The sequence below is a fragment of the Triticum urartu genome, chromosome 7 (genome assembly GCF_003073215.2).
Source record: "Triticum urartu cultivar G1812 chromosome 7, Tu2.1, whole genome shotgun sequence".
NCBI classification, from domain to species: Eukaryota; Viridiplantae; Streptophyta; class Magnoliopsida; order Poales; family Poaceae; genus Triticum; species Triticum urartu.
In genome coordinates, this window is record NC_053028.1 from 698,849,502 (window position 1) to 698,870,339 (window position 20,838).

The 20,838-nt window shown below is 44.3% G+C and overlaps 2 protein-coding genes across 6 annotated transcripts; both read left to right on the plus strand.

The window, feature by feature from the left end:
- Positions 1-3,274: 3,274 nt before the first annotated feature.
- On the plus strand, positions 3,275-9,812 carry LOC125522560 (cysteine-rich receptor-like protein kinase 26). 5 transcript variants are annotated; one of them, XM_048687611.1, is made up of 6 exons: positions 3,275-4,096; positions 4,234-4,434; positions 4,527-4,752; positions 4,886-5,129; positions 5,238-5,394; positions 5,507-5,913. In XM_048687611.1, exons 2-6 carry the CDS (start codon positions 4,297-4,299, stop codon positions 5,618-5,620), a joined length of 879 nt encoding a protein of 292 aa, XP_048543568.1. In that variant the 5' UTR covers positions 3,275-4,096; positions 4,234-4,296; the 3' UTR covers positions 5,621-5,913. The 5 variants fall into 5 exon arrangements, 4 of the variants coding, with proteins under 4 accessions (XP_048543568.1, XP_048543566.1, XP_048543567.1 ...); XM_048687609.1 differs by having other exon boundaries at positions 3,276-4,096; positions 4,192-4,434; XM_048687610.1 differs by having other exon boundaries at positions 3,276-4,096; positions 4,287-4,434.
- A 2,273-nt stretch (positions 9,813-12,085) lies between these two features.
- On the plus strand, positions 12,086-18,793 carry LOC125525628 (disease resistance protein Pik-2-like). Its single transcript, XM_048690636.1, has 4 exons — positions 12,086-13,596; positions 15,278-15,316; positions 15,399-16,022; positions 16,622-18,793. The coding sequence occupies exons 1-4, from the start codon at positions 12,514-12,516 to the stop codon at positions 18,512-18,514; spliced, it is 3,639 nt and encodes a 1,212-aa protein (XP_048546593.1). The 5' UTR covers positions 12,086-12,513; the 3' UTR covers positions 18,515-18,793.
- The last annotated feature ends 2,045 nt before the right edge of the window (positions 18,794-20,838 follow it).

A 20,838-nucleotide genomic window follows, 5' to 3' on the forward strand; every position in this document is an offset into this window, starting at 1 on the left:
GAGACATGCCGCCGCCACCGCCGCATGGAGCAGTCTCCACAGCCACGATGTAGCCGGCCGACCGTAGCCCGCGCCACCCACGGGTTAGATTTGGCCGCCGCTGCTGATCCCCGAGCATGCTCCGCCCCACGTTGCCCACTGCGCACCTGCCACACCACCGTCGTTGCCTTACTCTTGCGCGCCGCCGGCGCCGCACTCTGGCCCAACAGCTCGGCCCACGCCTGAGTCCACCACACGAGAACAATAGATCCCTGCCATCGCCGGCGCCAGCCGTGCTTCGCCTAGTCGCGTCGTCTGGCTGCGGTGAGGAAGGAGGACAGAGAAGGGGAGGCCCCAGCAACAACTGGGTTTTCCCTCCAGTCGCTCGTGGGAGCGACGGTAAGGACAGAGGGAGGTACGGGCTTGAAAGTTTTTGGATGCCATGATTTCGCCGGTGTTCATGCAACACCGGCTCCTCCTTGCAGTGATGTATTTTTTCCGTTTTAAAATAAGTGACTCAACTTTGTAAAGCTGGTATAAAGTTGAGTCACTTATTTTGAGAAGGAGGGAGTAATTAATAATTTAACACTCTAAAGGACCTCACTTTTTAATTAAACAAAATCAAAACAGCCGAGCAAAAGTATCATGACATAGGCTTTTTTGTGAAAAGAAAGATGACCTCTGGCCTCTACATCAGGGCGATGTATACAGCCAATTTATCAATTATTCATCAAGTCCTTGAAAAGTGGCATGGTTTTTTTTTCCTGCTAAATGATTGCTCTTTGCCTTCATTCAATGAAAATTTAGGTGGGGAAACTCTTCCGCCTGGTGATGTTTCAAACAAAATAAGGTAGTTACCAAAAGACCTATATGCTATAGTATTTGAGGCAGATCCGCTGACCAGCTGGAGCCAGTCAATCTTGCCACTTAGTGGCAATATGTTCCTCCTGTCAAGCAAATCTATTTGTCTCCATCCGTGAGATGAATCAGAAAGTGTTTTTTCTTTCGGCTAGATATCTGTGAGATAGTTGGTCACGATCGATCTTTTTCGCTACCATGTGTACGTCCTGCGTGTTCGTTGCTCCCCTGCTCATACGTGAACAAGACAACGAAGACTTTGCGAGCTGCGCGCAGCGTGCTTCGGCTATTTTCTGCCGCCGCCACCAGCTCCGGTGAGGTTAGAGTAAGCTGGTCATGTACGGTGCCGGTAGATTATCTCGCGTGGAGACAACAAGTAGTACAGATGAATGAACATGACTTCCATTTTATATGATTAATGAAATAATTGACAGGCTTGCAACTTCTCTCCTGAAAAATACAGGGAGAGTTTTATTATCTGCGATCCATCTGGTCATCTTAATTTCCTGCTCACATAAGTACAACTTGCTGCAATAATGCAATCGTTAGTTTATTTCCTTCATTTTGATTCGTGTGACCACACCAGGATAATTGGTTCTTGCATCCGATCGGGACAGCTTATTTAGTTCTTTAAGCAACTTCAACGGGAAGATCTAAACGGACACCGCTTTTGTCCGTATTTTATCCATCTGGGTCACTCGTCCGCGCGTCCGTGTCTGTTTTTTCGTTTGAGTCACCCCGTGCGCCCAACGGGAGGCAGACGCATTGTGCATGTCCGCGTCGGCATTCAGTCGAACACATGGCGAGCGAGCTCCCGTGTCGCCCCGCCCCGCTCCGGTGTTGCAGCTCTCGCCCCGCCCGCGTTCTGCAGTGTCCCCGTCGCCTGCTCGCCGCGCCCGCCGTAGCTCGGCCCGGCCCCGGGACCGCTGCAGCTCGCCGCAGCCGCCTCGCTAGCTCGCTCCGCCCGCCACAGCTCGCGCCCTGCCCACCATAACTCGTGGCCGCCGTGCTAGCTCGCCCCCGCCCCGGGACCGCCGCAGCTCGCGCCCCGCCGACCACAGCTCGTGGTCGCGGCGCTAGCTCGCTCCGCCCACCGCCGCAGCTCGCTGCGCTCCACGAACCCGCCCGCCTCGCGCTGCAGCACACTGTGCGTCGCGCGCTGCCGTCCCCTCCGCGCTGCAGCTCACCGCTGCTCTGCACCTGCCCGACGCCCCGGCCCGCGCGCTCCTGCTGCTCCGCGCTGCAGCTCACCGCTGCTCTGCACCTGCCCGACGCCCCGGCCCGCGCGCTCCTGCTGCTGCGCGAGCTCCCGAGCCATGGCGAGCTCCTCCTGCTGCGTGGCGGAGCGCCGCCGTGTCGGCGCGCGAGCTCCCAAGCCATGGCGAGCTCCTCCTGCTGCGGGGCGGGGCGAGGCCGGGCTGGGCACACGCGAGCTTCTGTTGCGGCGTGCGGGGTGAGGCCGGAACAAGCACGTGAGCGACAGAGGCGGCCGCTCTGCATGGCGGGACGAGGCCATGGCGAGCTCCTGTGGCTGCGTGGCAGGACGAGGCCGGGTCGGACGTGAGCGGCGACGTGGCCGAGGCATGCGCGCGAGCTTCCGAGCCATGGCGGAAGTGCAGAATGGCATGCCGCGAGCCCACGCCCACAATGCATCAGCTAGCTAGCGTGGGGCGCCATGCACAGGCCGGCATCCATGCAACTAAGCTAGCTAGCTCGCGTGGATGCTTGTACTGCCCCCGGCAGGGCAAGCGCGGTAGCACGGCGGCGTCCGAGCAGGGCGAGCGCGACGGCGTGGCAGCACCTGTGCCATGGCTGGGCGAGAGAGAGAGAGGAGAGAGAAAAAGTATTCCGTGAGTGGTGGCAGGTGGGCCACGCGGTGCCGACAGCGGACGGAGGCAGACGAGAGGGACACAGCAAACGCCCATTTTGTGTCCGTTTTGGACCCAAATGTGTCTTAAATTTAGAATGAAAATGTGTCCACGCGGATATAAAATAGACAAAAAAAATGGGTCGCTGTGTTGGGCCGTTGTTTTTGTCCGCACAGGTCCAAACGGACATGAGAGAACGAAATGGGTCTCTCGTTGGTGTTGCTCTTATATATACTCTCTCTATCTCCTCTAGTACATCACGGAGTTGATGGCAACTGCAAGTTGGCAAAGACAATGATGGCATTTTCAATTTTTTTCCTGAGAGACGGCAGATCGACACAGCTATATTATCCTACACCACAGGGACACGGACCACGCAGCTGGCCCTTCACCACCTGGTTGTCAGTGCCGTTTCCTGCGCTAATAGTTAACCATATGCTTATACCTGCTTGTGGGTATATATTTTCTTTCATCTATATATCATGACGCAAGTGGTAGGCACCAAAATTATTTCCTGCCCCCTCCGTCCCTCTCTCTCTCTCTGTCCGTGTGTGGTATGTGCAAACCCATAGCTCTCCTCAAGGCAGTTTAATCTTCTTCATCCTCTCTCTCTGTCTCTCTCTCTGCGATATGTGCAAAGCCACAGCCCTCGTCAAGGCAGTTTAATCTTCTTCGTCCTCTCTCTCTCTCTCTGATATGTGTAAACCCACAGCTCTCGTCAAGGCAGTTTAATCTTCTTCGTCCTCTCTCTCTCTCTGTTTGTGTGTGGTATGTTTTTTTTAGAAAAGGATAGTGTGTGGTATGTGCAAACCCATAGCTCTCCTTAAGGCAGTTTAACCTTCTTCATCCTCTCTCTTTCTCTCTCTCTCTCTGTGTAGTTGTGTGCGATATGTGCAAAGCCACAGCCCTCGTCAAGGCAGTTTAATCTTCTTCATCCTCTCTCTCTCTCTCCCTCTCTCTCTCTGTGTGATATGTGCAAACCCACAGCTCTCGTCAAGGCAGTTTAATCTTCTTCGTCCTCTCTCTCTCTCTCTGTGTTTGTGTGTGATATTTGCAAGCCCACAGCCCTCCTCACGGCAGTTTAAGCTTCTTCTTCTTCCTCTCTCTCTCTCTGTGTGTGTGATATGTGCACACCCACAACACTCCTCAGGGCAGTTTAACTTCTTCCTCTCTCTCTCTCTCTCTCTCTGTCTCTCTTTGTGATATGTGCACACCCACGGCCCTCCTCAAGGCAGTTTAATCTTCTTCTTGCTCTCTCTCTCTCTCTCTCTCTCTCTCTCTCACACACACACACACACACACACACACAGACGCACACAAGGTTAGCTCCTAATTTTAAGAAGCTGCGCAGGCAGGCGCGGACGGTGTCTTCTCTTCCCAACTTGCTTACGGTCAGTCTTCCTAGATCTCAAGGTTCCTGATTAGTTTATGCAAGATCTGGCTGTTTTCAGATGTTAATTCGTAAAATATCCCATACTTATTTTAGGATCCTGTTTTAAAACAACTGTCGTGTTTTGCTAATGAGAAGAAGTAGCAAATCCAATAATAGGCTGCTCCTTCGCATCTCCCTTACTTTCTTAGATCATCAGAAATGGCAACTGAAGAGAAAACCGAAGGAAGCAGCTCCAGCCCCGAATTATCAAAGAAATTTCCATTCATGTTTCTGGAAAAAATTACGAATTGTTTCTCCCAAATATTCTGTAAAGATCCATTTGGAACAGTTTATAAGGTTCGATCTTTTTTCCTCATATTTTTTTTGTCTTTCTCAAAAGTTTGATGATCAAATAGATGCTAATATGTAGAACTTAAATGATCAAACAGGGAACTCTGCCAGATTCTAACAAAAAGATTGCTGTGAAGAAACTTGAGCAAAGCGAAGAAATTCCACGTGACGATTTTGAGAATCAGGTTCAGAGTATTGTGGGGCTTAAACATGAAAACATTGTAGAGTTGGTTGGGTTCTGCAATGAAACACACCAGAACAGTACAGAAAGGTTACTCTGCTATGGATTTGCTCCCGATGAGAACCTTCAACAGCATCTTTTTGGTACCTAACACACCTTGGAAATTCTCTTCTTAATTAATTCCCTTGATGTTTGCATGACTTGGAGTTTAGGAGTTTGGACGTGTTTACATTCTTTATCTTCTAATTTCTTTAGCTTTTACCCTGATATATACAGGGACTGAAGAGACGGAGGATTCTTCTTCGACTGAACCTAGTAACAACTGGAACACATGCTTCAAAATAATCAAGGGGATTTGCCAGGGTTTACTTTTTCTACACAAGCAGTTAGATAATAATCCCATTACCCATATGGATCTTAACCTGAAAAATATATGGTTGGATAAAACAATGGTGCCCAGAATTGCCAATGTTGAACTCTCCAGAATCTTTAGCCATGAACAGATCACAAAGGAATCATGGTAAGCTAATCACAAATTTTGACATTATTAGTTTGTTCCTTTATTGTTGTAAATGACGGTTTCACCTCTTTGTAATTCATTCTAACTCTCGGTGCCAATAATATTCAGTGGATACATGGCTCCAGAATATATAAACGACACTCGCAATGCCATGTCATTTCAAACAGACATATATAGTTTAGGTGTAATGATAATACAAATCACCACAGGGGAGAAGAGTCGTGGCAAAATGGAGGACCGTGCCTCAAGGAGTTACATTGATAAAGTAAGAAAATAAATTACTTTATGTTTAATTTTGAGGATGAAACTTAGTAGGCTATGTTTATTGTTTGTATATTATCACTAGTTAATAATCATAATTTTAATTCTGCATACAGATACGTAGAAAGTGGACAGCAGAACACATAGCATCCAAGTACTCATCGTTGGATTCAGAATGCCTCCATCAAGTACATGCATGCATAAAAACTGGGCTAGAATGTGCAGATTGATCAGAAAAATAGGCCTTCCATAGAGGAAATTGTTGACAGGCTCAACACAATCTGAAAGGCAGATGAGCTATGGAAGCAGAGTGACACATGTTTTGAGATGATCTAATTTCACAAAGATGCGGAGAAGACGCTTGGTAGTCTTTTTGAAGGCCATGTTTGACAAATCCATTGTTGAATATACTCTTGTGTATATTCAATCTGTACCGGTATATTCCCTAAAAACACAAACATGTCATGTTCAATTATGTTTGTATCATTTTACTTCAAACTTGTGCATACTTACATTTGAACTACCATTTGGGTTTGTTTCCGTATTTACCCTTTGAATGGAAAAATCATGTCAATTGTGAGTGCACAATTGAACATGTAGTCCAGTCCATAGGTAGCACAGTTGAACTACCACTAGGTTCACTCATTCCAGTCCGTATGTAGTCTATATTGAAATATCTAAAACAAATTATAATTACGAATGGAGGGAGTACGGTTTAAATATTTTCCATGTTTTTTATGTAGCTAATGTAAGTGATTGACGCTAGGAACACACATCCACACAAACACACACAAAGAATTAATTGCAACCACGGAAGAAAAGAAGTCTACGCACAGCCGCCGCCACCACCCAAACCCTAAGTCGCCGCCTCTACCTCCCTGTCCTCCCAGCCTTCTCAGCTGCTAGAGACTAGTGGCCAGACTAAGCCCTGATACAAGTTGATGTAGGTGGCGGCCAGGAGAGCTCTAGCACTCTGCTATGCTATAGTAGCCTTCCGCGAGTTGCATTCTATGGGTGGCGGCTTGAGGTAGACGGTATGATTGTACAATGACATAAACAGTGTATTCGATTGTGTCGATGGTCTCTAGTGGCGAGGTGTCGGTGGTTGCGATCTCATCTGCTTGTACATGGGAACCTTATGCATCCCAATGAGGTGGTCCATGCTTCCACACTCGGGTGATGCTGTCTCCTGCACTTCTAGGCCATTGCCCCGACGGGCTGGAGGGTCCAGGACCTTCAAGCCTGATGGCTATGGCGAGTATGTTAGCGGGTCGATTCTACTACCCCATGCAAGCACGCGAAAGCAAGACGATGGTGCAGGACTACAAAGCGCCCCAAATTAGGATTTTTGGTCGTGCCGATGACTTTCAACCTCGTCAATCTTCGTCGCATGTGTGACGGCGACCTTCACCAATTGGAGCATTTGGTGGCGACTGACTGTTGCCACGGCTTAATTGGTTGCTTGTGCAAGCATGGTCTTTAGTTGTGTGGCATCTCACCGTGTTACATGTGTAGTTATTGAGATAACATAAGGTGGTGGAGACAACAACAAATGACTTTGATTTGATGGTGCTTCTCGAATACCAGGTCTCGGCTCGAGGGTGAAAATTCTAGGTTTGGTAATGAAAGTGTTTTTGCATCATTACCTTGTTGAAAGCACTGCTCAGATTTGCACAAACCTGATCTTAGGGATGAGAATGCACGATTTGACATTCAGTGGTTGAATCTAGCGACGATAATGCTTGAGTGGCATTCCCTTGCAAGAGACGTTGCCGTTGGAGAACCATTCTCGTTGTGCTCGTAATGTCAAGGGATCGTTGATCATTGTTTTGATCACTCCAATTTTTTTCCTCTGGCTAGGCATAGTTTCAGTCTTGTATGATGTTACTATACTTGTCGACATGATTCAGGTGTTGGCGTTATTTGTGTGCATCCGAGCAGTTTTAACATGTACTTTCTTACCTCCTCTTTTCACATGAGAGATAAGAGTATAAAATAGATCTGAGTCGTTGATCTCATTTAGTTAGTGGCCCGATTAACTCTTAACTTTTTTATCTCACATGTAAAAAGAGAAGGTAAGAGGGACCATTTTAAAATTTATCGTGTGCATCCTAGTCATGAAGAAGCTGTACGTATGCTCATTTTTTTAGTTGCGTATGTACGCTTGTTATGTTTGTATCCTATTGATGCTTTATTTTATGTCAATGGTAAAATCAAGTGACTGATGACTGAAGGATAGAAACAACTACACTTGATTTTCTTAAGGCCGAGAAATCTTGAAACAGATTTTGCCAAGGGGAGGGATAATATCATGGGCATAATTAATTACGTTGTAGGGATGTACTAGTTCTACAAGTTTGGATATTCGGAACAACGGAACACTTGAGCTGAGCTCCACGATGTATACGTACTCCTAACGGATATGTACATATATGATAGTTTGGCCATGTGTCTCGATCTATATATATACTCCCTTCATTTCTTAATATAAGTCTTTTTAGAGATTCAAATATAAACTACATATGAAGCAAAATAAGTGAATCTACACTCTAAACTACGTCTATATACATCTGTATATAGTCTATATTGAAATCTCAAGAAAGACTTATATTTAAAAACGGATGAAGTATACGATAGTTTGGCCATGTGTCTCGATCGGAGACATAGTCATACAGATCTCCATCAATCATAGACTTAATTAATTGTCTGTTGATTCCATCAAGAACGTCAAGCGTTGAACAACAAATGCCTCGTTGGTTGTATCTGCATGATAAATCCACACTGCAGTAGCGGTGGTTCTATTGTAGCTGTTGGGATAGCGGAAAAGCGATGGAGACAACACATGTGAGATTTGGATGGTGCTGCGTGCACCCGCTCTCGAGCTTCGGGGCGAAAGCCCCGTGTGGTTATTCCTGACAATGATGATGTTTTTTACGACGTTACCTTATTAAAAGCATTGCTCGGATATATTCGAACTGATTCTTTAGAGTGAAAACTTTGATACCGGCCTTTGTGGTTGGATCTGATGACGGCGTCGCTTGAGTGTCGCTTCCTTCCTGAAGGTGTTGCTATTGAAGATCCTCATAATCCATGTGTTGCCAATGGTTGCTGCGGATATGGCCTCAGTTGTAGTTTGCTGGTCGTTCATCTGATCGCTTTGGGGCTTATTTGTTGTTTCCTTTTCTCTTTTTCCACACCTGCACATAGCTTTTGGTCTTATGACTTTGCTAGTTGTTGGTGTGTTTTCACGTGTGTGTTGAATTGGTTGTGTGCATCTTAGTTATGCAGAGGCCGGGTGTGTCCAGTGTGATGTATCCTCTTGATGCTTTATTTGAGCCAATAAAATTCACCCTTTATGGAAAAAAAATCCACACTGCAGTACTCATTTGACTCGTTAATTTTCAATGACGCATCTAAACAGTCACGACATTAATTTATACTATAGATGCAATAATTCAAGATTCGTTACATGTGTAGCAGCAGTATACTGATAGTTGATGCTTTGCTACTGGGCCAGTCAATTTGACTGGGCAACCCTGACGCATGCATGCTTATGAGTTTGAGAACTATTGATCCTTGAGTGAGCTTAGACCATACCGTGTATAGACCAGAGAGTATAGTTACTTCCTCCCTTCTGATTTGTAGGGCTTATCTAAAAATATTATTTTATAAGTCTCAGTTTCATTGCTTCTCATCATATGTTCAGATTTCAACGTGCATTAAATCACTAGATGCAAGATTAAAAGAAAACTTATCAATGAACGACTGGATATACTCCCTTTGTGCAGGCCCTCGCGGAGATCATGAACCTCTGGAACGTTCTTCATCACGTTGTGATTCAGCAAAATCTGGACAGCTTCAGGTGGCGGTTGGCCTCGAACGGAAAGTTCTCCGCGAAGACGGCCTACGCCGCCCTCTTTGCCGGCAGAGAGTTCTTTCCGGGCATGGTGGAGCTTTGGTCCTCTTGGGCGCCTTTGGAAGTCAAGATTTTTGTCTGGCTGGCTCTACATAATCGTCTCTGGACCGTCAATCGCCTTGCCAAGAGAAATATGCAGCACCCACCCCAATGCGTGATGTGCTGCCAGGCGCAGGAGACAGCGAACCATCTTCTGCTGGGCTGCCCCTTCGCTCGGCAGGTCTGGTTTTCGGTGTTGCTCCCTGGCAGATTGCAACATTTCACGTCGTGCGCAGATGGCGAACTAAGTGCATGGTGGCCGCGGCTAAGCTCATCACTGTCAAGTGAGCAAAGAAAGGAAATCAACTCGCTGGTCTGTTGCAAGCTAAGGTTGCTCTAGTTGGAAAGGAATAGCCGTGTGTTTGATAGCATCGGGACGGTGGAATCTGCTGTAGTCGGTAGAATTCGCTCCGAATTTGAGATGTGGAAGCTAGCTAGGGTTTGTGGAACAGTAGAAGATGATGTGAGATATGATTAGTTTCTGTTTGTAAGGTGGATGCTCGCCTACGGGCGCGGCTTTGTAAAGGATCTTGTATTGTCTTTTTCCCCTCCCCACCTTAATACGGAAGACACACCTCTTGTGTGTTCATGAAAAGAAAACTCATGAATGAATGTAAAAGTTTTTATCATGCATGTATGCATCATAATTAATTCATTTGGTAAACACAATTCTCTTAGAAAAACAAGCACATTAATTGAGCACTTTTGTAAACTAAAAAAATTATTCCACCACCCACCAACTACCTTCATTGGTGAGATTTTTTAATTAAACTCTATAAACTGTAAGGAAGAGAGTATACGAGATCATTGAGTTGATTCATACACTCTCGAGAACCGAGTGCCAAGGAATTCATTGAGCCTTTCTACCGTGCATGCAAATTCCCCAAGCACCGTTAGGAGTAGCACTATCTGAACGAGCCATCTGGCCTTCAGTTCAACCTCATAGTCGTCTACTATGCGGATCGTGGTACTACCTACCATCATAATATATACTCCCTCCATTCTATACTATAGTGCGCCCGCGCTTCTTAAGATCTAAATTTGACTATAAGTTTAACCAACTAGACCGACTACGGCGGGAGCAAAAATTATATCATTGAATTCATATAAAAAACATAAATTCAATAGTATAATTTTTTTCTCCCGTCGCAATCGGTCTCGTTGGTTAAATTTACGGTCGAAGTTGAATCTCGAAAAGCGCAGACGCACTACATTGTGGAATGGAGGGAGTATGTCAAAACATATCGCCAACTTAAGAAAGAAGAAAAAAAAACACCTATGTATACGTTCACAGAGCATGTGCATGCTTATGCAACATGTGTGTGCTCCTCCTAATGGATGAATCGCGATGTATAATTACTCGTAAAGGATGATAGCTGAGCTACGAAAGTCGTCGGTGAGATTCGTCTCGATCAGATCTCGATCCATCACAGACTTAATTAATCGTCTGTTGATCCCACCGAGACAGTGAAGTGTGGAATAGCTAATGCCTCGTTCGTAGCAATGAATATGTATCTGCATGTCACATCTGCACTAGTATCAAGCTTGTTTGATTCATTAATTTTCAATGACAACTCTGAACAGTCATGATATTGATTTGTACTATAGATGCAATAATGCAAGGTTCCAACATGTACTAGTAGTTGTTTCATTGGTCGAATCAATTGGGCAACTATCCATGCTTATCAGTTCGAGATCTATCGATCCTTGAGTTATTTATAGACTAGAGTGTATAGTTACACAAGATCATTGGGCTAAGGCTAGTCATAATGGGGAGTAACTTAGACTAGTAATATGCATATGTTACTAGTCTATGTTACTACCTCTATAGTGCATAGTATTATAGATTAGTATCATAGATGGTCTCATTTATTGCCATGCATGACACATAATAGCATCACATTTATTATGTTACGGTATCTACCTATGTTACTATAACCATCTCTTTCTTCTTTAATTCCCTGCCACATAAGCATGTTTGCGAGTCTCAAGTGCATGATACTACTTATGTTACCTCCACTATGGCCAGCCTAATGCATACATACTCGAGAACCGAGTGCCATGGAATTCGCCGAGCTTTTCTACCATGCATGCAAATGTCCTCAAGCACCATTGATAGTAGCACGAACGGTACGAACCATCTGAACTTCGGTTCAAATCTCATAGTCGTCGATGCTGTGGATCGACGTACTACCTGCCATGACAACACGTTAACGTCTACGTATGCGCCAACTCAATAAAGGAAACACAAACACCTACACAAGCGTTCTCACAGAGCGTATGCGTGCTTATCCAACATCTATTAATTCACACCAGCCAGACAATCGTTTCCCCTCTCCATATGCATGACATGTCACCGGTAAGGCGGCATGCAGGTTCCATCTAGTGCCTTCCATGCGCTTCCCTTGTACCGAAAATTAAGAAGCTCATAACGTGACGACCATATACGGAGAGCCAGTATGTCAGAAACCTCGCAATGTTATGATATTACTTAAAAAAAGTTACGATATTATGAGACATTCAGGACTAGCTTGGCATGGAGGGAAACCCTCATTGGTGTCTCCGTCATGCCACTTGCTGCGTGTGCACAGTTTTTTTAGTCTGTTTTAGGCCGCCATACTTTAGTCCAAAGATTAAATTACCGAAAAAAGGTTTTCCCCCGCTTTATATTATAAAGCAACGACATCGGTACAAGCAACGGAAACCACACAAAACCAGACCACACCACCACACAACACACCCAAGGCCTGATACAGCAGGTACAGGAGCAACCACATCCCCAACACTCCACGCATACAGCAAATGAGCAATGAGGGCAGAGCTTGGAGGCAAAGATTAAATTTGTCTGCATCCGCCTTGTATGATGTACTCCCTCCCTAAAGAAATACTATTTCTTTACAGAGGGAGTATCAGTGAGAGGAATTTCGTTTTTTTAGCAATGCATCCGCTCTTATTTACCCGGAAGAAGACTTGACCTCAAAATCTAGTCCTAAGTCTTTGTAAACAAATGTCCAATGTTAGCTTAGTTGGCTCATAGATGATCGATCGGTCTAAGTGATCCCCTTTAAGAGAATGCTCAGTCGATGTGGGAGTCCAGCACTGCTACTGCTGCTAGCATATCAGGCACAAGAAAACAGCCACCCATTGAACTGAGACAGAGAGAAAGACATGGCAGACCTGGTTGTTGGGTTGGCCAAGTCAGTGGTGGAGGGGGCGTTGACCAAGGCCCAGGTGGCCATCGAAGAAGAGGCCAAGCTTCGGCAGAGCGCGCAGCGCAACCTGGTGTTCATCACCGGCGAGTTCGAAATGATGCACTCGTTCCTCAAGGTGGCCGACGAGGAGCGCCTAGAGAACAAGGTGGTGATAACGTGGGTGAGGCAGATCCGCGAGCTGGCGTACGATGTGGAAGACTGCATCGAGCTCGTCATCCACCTCGACATGAAGAACAGGTGGTGGTGGCGCGTCGTCCCGTCCTGGTGCATGGCGCTGCCGTTGCCGCTGGACGAGGCGGCCGGCGAGATCGAGCAGCTCAAGGCGAGGGTGGAGGATGTGAGCACTAGGAACACACGCTACAGCCTCATCAGCGACACGGGATCCAAGCCCGTCATCCTGCAGCAGGAGCCGATGGCATCAAGCGCCGCCATCGTCGCTGCAACCACGGCTGACATGCTCGCCGAGGCAAGAGGTGCCACCAAGAGGCAGCAAGGATTCAGCGACCTCACCCGGCTCATCTCCAAGAAGAAGCAGGACCACGACAATGGCCTTCAAGTCATCTCGGTTTGGGGTGCAGCTGGCGACCACGGGACGACATCCATCATCAGGAAGACCTACAACCACACAGAGATATGCCAAGAATTCCCCTTCCGCTCCTGGGTGAAAATCATGCATCCTTTCAATCCGCACCAATTCATGCGCAACATGATGGCTCAGTTCCATGCAACCTCTTGCATGGAGCAAAGAGGAACCATAGGCAGGGATGTCTTTGAGAAGATGGAGGCCACTCAACAAGATCTCTTAAGTGAGTTTGAGCAGCTATTCAACGAGAAGAGGTACCTCATCGTCTTGGAAGGCCTGTCACACATGGTAGATTGGGATGCTATCCGGGCATTCCTTCCTGATACCATGAATGGCAGCTGGATCATCGTGTCGACGCAGCAATCCGAGATAGCAACCTTGTGCATCGGACACTCATACCAGGTGGTGGAGCTTCGAAAGTTCTCGGATGAGCACTCCATATGTGCCCTCTACAAGGTAATTAAGCTTAAAATGCCATCAATTACTTCCAGTAAATCTTTTTTTTAATAATTTTCAGGGGTTGTTTGGATACCTGGATTTTAGTAAATCAGTTTTGCCTAAACACGATTACAATTGTAATTCTAAAACTTTATTTGGTTAGTGTAACAAATTATAAGGATAAGTAAATCTTAGTTCTCCGAAAACCGGAAAACCGTGTTTATGCGAAAAATATTCAGACCTTTTTCTATAAACAACTTATAATGCATCTCTTGCAACCGTTCTCATCCAACAAGGATTTTGCGGATACTTATTCCTGACAGAATTACTATTAAAAGAAGTTTTCTAAAATTATAATAAAACACATTTGGTTAAAATTATGTGTTAATTTTGGTTATCGAACCAGCCACATCCTTTAATGCACAGCTTGATCATTGATGTGTGTGTGAAAAATTATTAACAATACGTACAAAATTTCAAGAGAATATGTTATTTTCATTTTCAGGTGACAAACCTACTTATGCCGTAATAAATATATTCTCTAATAGATGATATTCTGGGAAGCATCCCGTCCAACTTCTCTGCTATTATTAATATATATCTATCTACTATATAATGATGTGCTACAAATTCGCACAAAAAACAAAACACCGGGTCCTCAATTTTGGTGGACCATCTCTTTATTAATAGATCACAATGATGTACATAACAATACCTAAATAGACAGGCCTGTGACATCTACTACATCCGTCCTGGTTTATTGGTCCCCATTGTATTTCGTGCCAAGTTTTGACCATAAATTTAACTAACAAAGTGTTCATGCATGTCACCAAAAATTATATAATTGAAAACTATGTTCAAATACAATCCAACGATATAATTTTTGTTGACATGCACTAATATTTTGTCAGTTAAATCATTGGTCAAAATTTAGCACAAATTACAAAGGGGACCAATAAACCAGGACGGAGCATATCAATGTACATAAACAAACATAAATAGATCACGATTATTAGGTATACATCAATGTACCTAAGCATATCATAAACAATAGAGATAATAATCATACCTCAACTGCGCCAGTTCTACATATTCATGTCTAAACAAACAAATATGTTAGCTATTCGTAATTATAACTAAACAAGTCATAACTAGTAGATCTTTGTATCTGAAAAAAATTCTTTTTAGGCCCACATGTTAATCTTTAGTTGAACTATCCAGGACACAAACATGTTATGCATATTTAAAGACATTAGTTCTCACCAGACAGACCAATACTATAGTCTAATAGAATGGATATATACATGACCGGAATCTACAAAAAAACTAATGGATGTTCCTCTTACCATGTTATGTTATAGACAATTAGTACTATCATTACATAATTTCTTAGGAAAACTAGTAGTATCACATACAACAAATCTTGTCTTAAATTCTTAAGTGATGTGAGACCATGTTTTATTTGAGGGAACTTATAAGTGTGCTTTTAATTCCCTCTTTTAGAAGTCATCGGTTATCCCACGTGACAACCGTAAATTAACATGACATCACCTCATTCACAAGCCCTTTATGACCTACAAATTTTTGACATCATTCCCTTGCCTTAAGCTAGCTAAGAAAATAGTCCCAAGTTTTCTATGTATATATGACTTGCCTCTCTTTAAAGTATTTGACTGTTAATCTATCTTCCAACCCGCAGGCCTCTCAAGGCGATGGGGCTAAAGACAAGAACCCAATGGTAAGCTAGCCAGGAAATTTCCCCCACTTGTCTATATATGTGTCCTTTCCTGGCTCTAATATCATTATATACATGCATATAGGGTTCTGATGGCGGTGAAGATAAAGGCAAAGAACCAATGGCTTCTCTCGAGAAAATAATCAGAGAGAAGAAAATAATGTCACTTAGAGAGGAAGCAGATGAATGGAAGCAGAAGAATGATGCCCTTGTTGGACGCGAGGCACGAATGACTGAACTTGTTAAATGTCTAGCTCAGGCACGTGTCAATTCTCTCCCGGTGATGTCCGTGTGGGGTATAGCTCAAGTTGGGAAATCAGCACTTGTCAAAAACTTGTTCTATGACACAGTACTTCAGCTTCAGGGTGGAAACTATGAGGATTATTATTGGGTGGATGTATCCCATCCATTTAATATTAGAGACTTGTATCTTAACTTGCTTTCAGATTTTCATTCGGAGAAAGATCCAACTGAAGAGTGTCACCGTCTTCTGAAAAAAGGTTGGTGCCTCATAGTTATCGACGATCTCCGGTCCACAAAGGACTGGGACATGATACAAGCTGCCTTGGTATCCAAACATTTAAAGAGTGTTGTCATTGTTATAACAACCGATCCAACCATTGCTGAATATTGCACAAATAAAGAAGAACTTGTGTTTAATGTCAAGGCTCTAGAAGCTGATGCGGCCTTTGATCTCTTCAAAAAGAAGGTATGTTCTTTTTTCTTGGGCAATCATCTAACGAGCTAATTTTCTTCAATCACCTGGGGAGACCAAGAAACTGCATATGTCAGTCTTATTAAATGTCGGTCATAGTTTGCTTTTAATTTGTGGAGGAATCAAGCCTCCAGAGAACATTTTCAGCATCATATGTTCACAAAATCATTGCTCTTTTGTAAGGTTTTACAGAATTATAGTTCTAGTGTTCAACTCATTTGTGTGTTGGAGATCATGAAAATAACATGTGTCATGTATATGATATTCCATATTATTTTTCGGTTCTCTAGCAAATGAATAATCCTTGTATTAGTTAGGTGATGATGTTTTTCCTCGTTTCCCTGCCTTATTTATTTATAACTGGCAATTCAGCATTTATAATTCGGGCATTCATACATGAATATTGAATAACTTTTGCATTTACTCTCTTGATCAAAACTATGTGTACTCAACAATCATTAATTTGGAATAGAAGCGTGTGTTTTTGTAGAGCGCTCACATTTTATGTACTCCTTATCAGATGTAATTGATGTTTACTCCTAATGCTAGCTCATTTACTCTAGCTAATCAAATCCTTTTAACAATATATGCAGGTACTTAAGAAGAGTTCAACATACCCTTTGAAGGATCAGGAGGCGGATGTAAAAGACCTTATTTCAAAGTGTGGCGGTCTTCCCAAAGTAATATCTGCTATAGCTGGATTACTGGCCACGAAGACAAACAGAAGGATGGAAATTATTAATTCTTTGAATCAAAAATTTATGCACCGTCTGGAGACCGACCTGGAGTATGATAATCTGCAAGATTTATTTGGCTGGATGCACTCTTACTTCCGTACTTGTCCTGATGCACTCAAGCCATGTATCTTCTACCTGTCGATTTTTCCTCAAGATCAAACCATCCGGCGAAGACGACTGGTAAGGCGGTGGATTGCAGAGGGTTACTCCAGGGACAGTGACAATGAATCTGCGGAGGAGAATGGGGAGAAACACTTCTCTAAGCTCCTTGAATTGAGCATAATCCAGCAGATATCATCCGTCGACAGCTGTGCATTCAGTGTGGACGAAGTTAGGATGGTTATGTGCCAGGTGAATGGTTTCATTCGAGAGTACGTCGTGTCACGGCGAATGGAAGAGAATCTTGTGTTCGAATTGAGTGGAAAATGTGCACTAACAACCCAACGCAACGGGCGTCACCTTGTCATATTGGAAAAGTGGAAAAGAGATGAAATTGTGTTTGCAAGCATGGACTTCTCTCGGCTACGGTCACTAACAGTGTTTGGAGTGTGGGAGTCATTCTTCATCTCTGAAAGTATGAAGATGCTTCGTGTGCTTGATCTAGAGAATGCAGAGGCTTTAAATGATGGTGATCTTGACAAGATATTTGAGTGGTTGCGTCGGCTCAAGTTCCTCTCATTGAGAGGGCACACTGAGATCAACCATCTACCAGGTTCATTACATCATCTGAGGCAGCTCCAGACACTCGATGTGAGGGGCACCTCAATAACCACCCTGCCAAAGAAGATCACCAAGTTACACAAACTGCAGTATATTCGTGCCGGCAACCGCACCATGGGCATTGAACGAGCCGTTTCATCCAGCAGCTGCAGCTGGTTGCCTGAGTTCTGCAGATGTCATCATCCTACAATCAGTGTTGAGGTGCCTACAAAGATTGGGGAACTGACTGCGTTGCACACCCTTGGTGTTGTCAACATCACTGCTTCAGGTGCAAAGAATACTGTGAAAGAGCTCAAGAAGCTCACCCAGTTGCGCAAGCTCGGGGTGTTTGGCATCGACGGGAAGAACAGCAGCAATTTTTTCTCTGCAATCGAAGATCATGCCCATCTGGAGTCCTTGTCAGTTTCACTCAACAAGGACACCACGCGAGATTGTTGCTTCATCAGTAAGGACAACAACAGTCAAAGATGCTTGGATGACATGATCTCCCTGCCTTGTACAAACCTTCGTAGCCTTAAACTGTATGGGCTTGAAGATAAGTTGCCGAAATGGGAGGGGGAGCAGCCTGTAAAGTTTGGAAAGCTCACAAAGCTGGAGCTGGAGATGGCGTCTTTCCCAGAAGATGTCATAAGGTTTGTTGGCGGGCTTCCAGAACTATGTATTCTTCGTGTTAAGCAGCATCAAGATCGTTCCCTCAACTTCTGTGTCATGGTGAATGGATTCGAGGATGACTCCTACAAAAAGGTCAAGATTCTCGAGATTTCCTGCTCCAACAGTTTACCTGTGAGTGTGACTTTTGGATCATGGACAATGAAAAAACTTGAGCTGCTCAAGGTTGACTGCTACGGTGGGTCACCGCCTTATGAGTTCAGTGGCCTGGGAAACCTAGAAGAACTCAAGGAAGTCGTGCTAGTTAACGGCTCCAGCGCCCAAGCACTGAAGCAAGAACTCGATCACCAGCTTGCCGAGGAGCACCCGAAAGAAAAGAAGCCTGTCGTGAAGCTGGAGCAACCACCACCTTCGTCCTGAAGGGTCATCAATCATAGCAGTTTGGTTTGTTCCCCTTTGTGTTTTTACCATACTAGCTCAAGATCCAGTACGTCTAGATTCATTTGTGTAATACACTTTTCTTCTACATTGGCATCATTGTGATATGTGTTTAATTAGTTGAGTGAAGGGCTCTGTTTATTTCCCTTCTTTTCCATTTTTGAACTACTTGCCATTGTAATTTCATCTTGCCGGTTCCATACTTGCTCATATAATAGTGTAATACTCTACTAGCTATTTGTACAAGTTTCTGCTTAATTGTATTGGTTATGATTAGTGACTGTTACGGAGGGAGCATAGTGATACCATAAAGAGTTCGTTGGTGTTAACGCTACAAAAATCTATAAATTAGATCCATCTTCCTATCCTTTCGAAAGGATATCTATATGCAATTTTGATGTATATATATCGATCTTTGTGTTCCTGTCATTTTGCTCAGTTCCTGAAATGGCTCTGCATGCAGTGACAACGTTGATTGAGTTAATATAGCTAACTACCACTAGCTAGCTGCAGATTCGTTTGGTTAGGTGAACTAACCAAATCAGCTGAGTTTCTTAATGATGACCTTGGTTGAACCTCCCAAGCTAGTCTCGTCATACTTATCTAGGTCTGGCAAGTCTCCATCTATATCTATATCTATCTACACTTCTATATCTATACTTCTATATCTATCTATCTATATCTATATCTATATCTATATCTATATCTATATCTATATCTATATCTATATCTATATCTTCTATCTATATCTATCTATCTATATCTATATCTATATCTATATCTATATCTATATCTATATCTATATCTATATCTATCTATCTATATATCTATCTATCTATCTATCTATCTATCTATCTATCTATACTTATACTAATTATAGACTCCTTGAAAATTACCACGTTAATTAGAAAATAGGAGCCGTTAATCTGGTGGGACCGAATTATTACGGTGTAGATTAACCGACGCAATTTTTTTTGCAGCGAACTCACATAGTCGTTTCACGGTTGGACTCTATTTACATGAAAATGGAATCAGATCGATTGGTTTCACCTGAATGTTCCTATGGAGTCCGAAGGGCCACGGCCGAATTATCAATCTCCTCTCCACTTCATGTAAAAATGTGGTTCATGTAAAAACACATTTTTTTATCCACCCGACCTATCTGTTCAATCTGTCTCCAGGTCCTCCTCAATTTCCATCTCTAGGCTCTAGGAGCTGCCGCCATGGCTGGCTTTCCTCCTTCAACTTTTTTGTTCTCTCATGATCTAAGGGACTTTTCTTTGTTAGAGTTGAAGTGGACGATCTATTAGGAATAAGGATACTGTATAAGTGCATCTACAGGTCAACTGAGCCAGCTTTCCTCCTACGCCTCTTTTCTCTCCCACAATCTAATGAGATTTTTGTTTTGGTTTTTGGTCGATTTGAAGTGCACGTTCGATCAGGAGGCTGTATCCCGGATGTTCAGGGCAATAGAGCCAGCGTTCTTGCTCTCCCACAATCTAATGGAATTTTTAAAGAGTTCAAGTGCATGTGCTAGATCAGAAGGATGTGTACGTGCATGTTCAGGACCTTCTCGGATTAATCGATCAAGCTTTCTACGTGTGCATCTCATCGTGGAACTACATAGCGTGTCAGGAAGGAATCAATCCAACTTGTGCAATTGTGACGTTACTGCCACTCTGCCAGTGATGTGCAACCAGTGCTACTCGGCGTATATTACCTTCACCGGTGCAGGAACCTACGAGGCTGTCGGCGACCATGTTCCTTTAATCTAGATTGAGGTCACCGCTCCATCTTGGCTGACCCATGCGACTTGATTTAGTTGTCACTTTTGTTCTCTCCTGCATCCCACCACCTAGGGTTCGCCCTTAGGTCCGTCCATATGATGCTACAGAACCATGGTAAGCTGCTGCACTAATAGAAAAAGGGGCTTTCGTTCGGGCCTGGCCAGCCCATTAGTCCCGGTTCTGCCACGAACCGGGACCAATGGAGGCATTTGTCCCGGTTCATGAGCCCAGGGGGCCGGCCGGGGCCTCGTGGGCATTGGTCCCAGTTCGTCTGGGCCCATTTGTCCCGGTTCTTGGCACGAACCGCGACAGAAGGATGGCCTTTCGTTTCGGTTCCACCCACGAACCGGGACAAATGAGTTGCCTATATATACCCCATCGTCGGCGAGCAGAGCACTCCACAGTGCTCTGTTTTTTGCTGGCCGGCGAGGGGGAGGGCATTGGGTGCTCTAGCTCACCTCCTATGCACATGAGGTGTTCGATGAAATGCCCGAGCCACACTACTTAAGCTTTCTCCTC

Excerpts from the sequence above, each read along its gene's own strand:
- LOC125522560 (XM_048687611.1), top strand. The coding sequence starts at position 4,297 with ATGGCAACTGAAGAGAAAACCGAAGGAAGCAGCTCCAGCCCCGAATTA. Across the intron at positions 4,435-4,526 it reads CATTTGGAACAGTTTATAAG|GGAACTCTGCCAGATTCTAA; the intron begins GTTCGATCTTTT and ends ATGATCAAACAG. Across the intron at positions 5,395-5,506 it reads CAAGGAGTTACATTGATAAA|ATACGTAGAAAGTGGACAGC; the intron begins GTAAGAAAATAA and ends TTCTGCATACAG.
- LOC125525628 (XM_048690636.1), top strand. The coding sequence starts at position 12,514 with ATGGCAGACCTGGTTGTTGGGTTGGCCAAGTCAGTGGTGGAGGGGGCG. Across the intron at positions 15,317-15,398 it reads CTAAAGACAAGAACCCAATG|GGTTCTGATGGCGGTGAAGA; the intron begins GTAAGCTAGCCA and ends ACATGCATATAG. Across the intron at positions 16,023-16,621 it reads TTGATCTCTTCAAAAAGAAG|GTACTTAAGAAGAGTTCAAC; the intron begins GTATGTTCTTTT and ends CAATATATGCAG.